The sequence below is a fragment of the Sinocyclocheilus anshuiensis genome, unplaced genomic scaffold, assembly GCF_001515605.1.
Source record: "Sinocyclocheilus anshuiensis isolate Anshui unplaced genomic scaffold, SAMN03320099.WGS_v1.1 scaffold2571, whole genome shotgun sequence".
Taxonomy (NCBI): domain Eukaryota; kingdom Metazoa; phylum Chordata; class Actinopteri; order Cypriniformes; family Cyprinidae; genus Sinocyclocheilus; species Sinocyclocheilus anshuiensis.
In genome coordinates this window covers 95307-96832 of record NW_015560621.1, presented here as the reverse complement: position 1 = coordinate 96832, position 1526 = coordinate 95307, and the positions used below count along the sequence as shown (strand labels likewise).

At 41.0% G+C, this 1526-nt stretch overlaps 1 protein-coding gene across 1 annotated transcript in view; it reads right to left on the bottom strand.

The window, feature by feature from the left end:
- Positions 1-1526, bottom strand: part of LOC107681894 (GAS2-like protein 2) — a 10226-nt gene that overhangs the window by 3819 nt on the left and 4881 nt on the right. The window contains exons 4-5 of the mRNA XM_016478265.1: positions 1421-1511; positions 835-1093 (exon numbers count right to left, since the gene is read on the bottom strand). Of these exons, the coding sequence (XP_016333751.1) occupies positions 835-1093; positions 1421-1511 (350 nt within the window). The remainder of the gene's footprint in view (positions 1-834; positions 1094-1420; positions 1512-1526) is intronic.

The following is a 1526-nucleotide window of genomic DNA, read 5'->3' as shown; positions in this document are numbered from 1 at the left end:
TGAGACGGAAATGTTACGCCCCTCACCATGCTGTGATGCCGTGTCCCGGCGCGACGAGACAAAAACATTAAAACCCATTATAAACGAGGCATTTGTTGCATCCAGTGGGGACATAATTACTGATTATAATGACTTGTACTGTCTTTTTATGCATTGCGTTGCATTGCATCGCTCCGCGTAACATAAAACCCTGTCTGCATTTGTGATCAGAGAAATGACAGACAGCAAGTGCTACTCTACTGCCCAAAACTCGCGTTTGAATCATCCAGTGAGACTAAAAGTTACGCCTTCTTTCTTTGCGTGAACATTTGGGCGGCGTTATGCAAATCTTCCCACATAGTGAGGTAGATATGTGGGGGCGTGTTAGAACGAGCCGTTTTAGGTAGGTGTGGCTGACTCTGAACTTTTATAAAGAATATCTCTTTGGATTTGAGACTTTAGTCTTTGTAACTTTACAGATCTTCTTTATGCACCAAGAGCTTGTAACACTCCAAAGAGAAAGGAAAAATTAAAATCGCATCATATGACCCCTTTAAAACTTTTGGTCAAACAAAATGAATCATTCACAGTATCGTCAATAAGATTTGTGAATTTTCATTTCATGCTGACTTTAAAATTGTCAACATGAAATCAAAATGGACTATATTTATTGTCATAACACTAAAAGTTAAACAGCTGGTTTGGTACTGTTTAGCAAACTGGAATTCAGGTATGAGTGTGTTGTGGTCTGAAACACCAACATTTCATGATCCAATCAATAAAGCACAGTCTCAAACTGTGTTTCACATCAATGTTATCTGACAACCTTTGACCTTACTCTAATCGGAAACTTACTTGTTAGGAGAGGGGCTGTTTCTCCGGCGGGTGGGCTGATGTTCAGGGTCAGGGGAACAGGAGGAGTGTGGGGGAGAGGGCCTTCCTCTCTGGGCTCTGTAGGCAGCTGAAGGGGTCCAGACAACTGGCTGAAAGGGGGACTGAGTTCGGCTTAGCATAAGAGTTGTCTGAGAATTACACTGGCCATCAGGTTGTGTTGTGGTTAACCGCTCTTTGATCTCATGGACCCGAATACCTGGACGTGTGGTCAACTTATGTACTGATGTACATTTGTATATGTGAAAGAGAAAAAAGAGGAAATACTGATTCAGTTGCTTAAAGAAGCTCTTTTAATATGCTCCATGTGTTGAAATGTGATGAAATATTAATGAATTTTACACAAAAAATATGCCATAGGCATGATCCTACTACAATGTCTCATAATGTCCTTCATAATGCCAAACGGATCTTAAAGGGATAGTTCACCCAAAAATGTTTGGGTTGAGATACATGATAAACAACCACAAAACTTTCACCGTTTATATAATTTCTGATGCTAATTTTTGTAGGTAGTTGTAGATGTGTGTTTGTGTGCATATCCACATACTGAGAGAAGTGCAGGGATCATGTTTGTCGAGATAGTGCTCCAGGGAGTCCCATCCTCCGCCCACTCGCACCGTAACATGATTCCTCAAAATCTACACACACACACA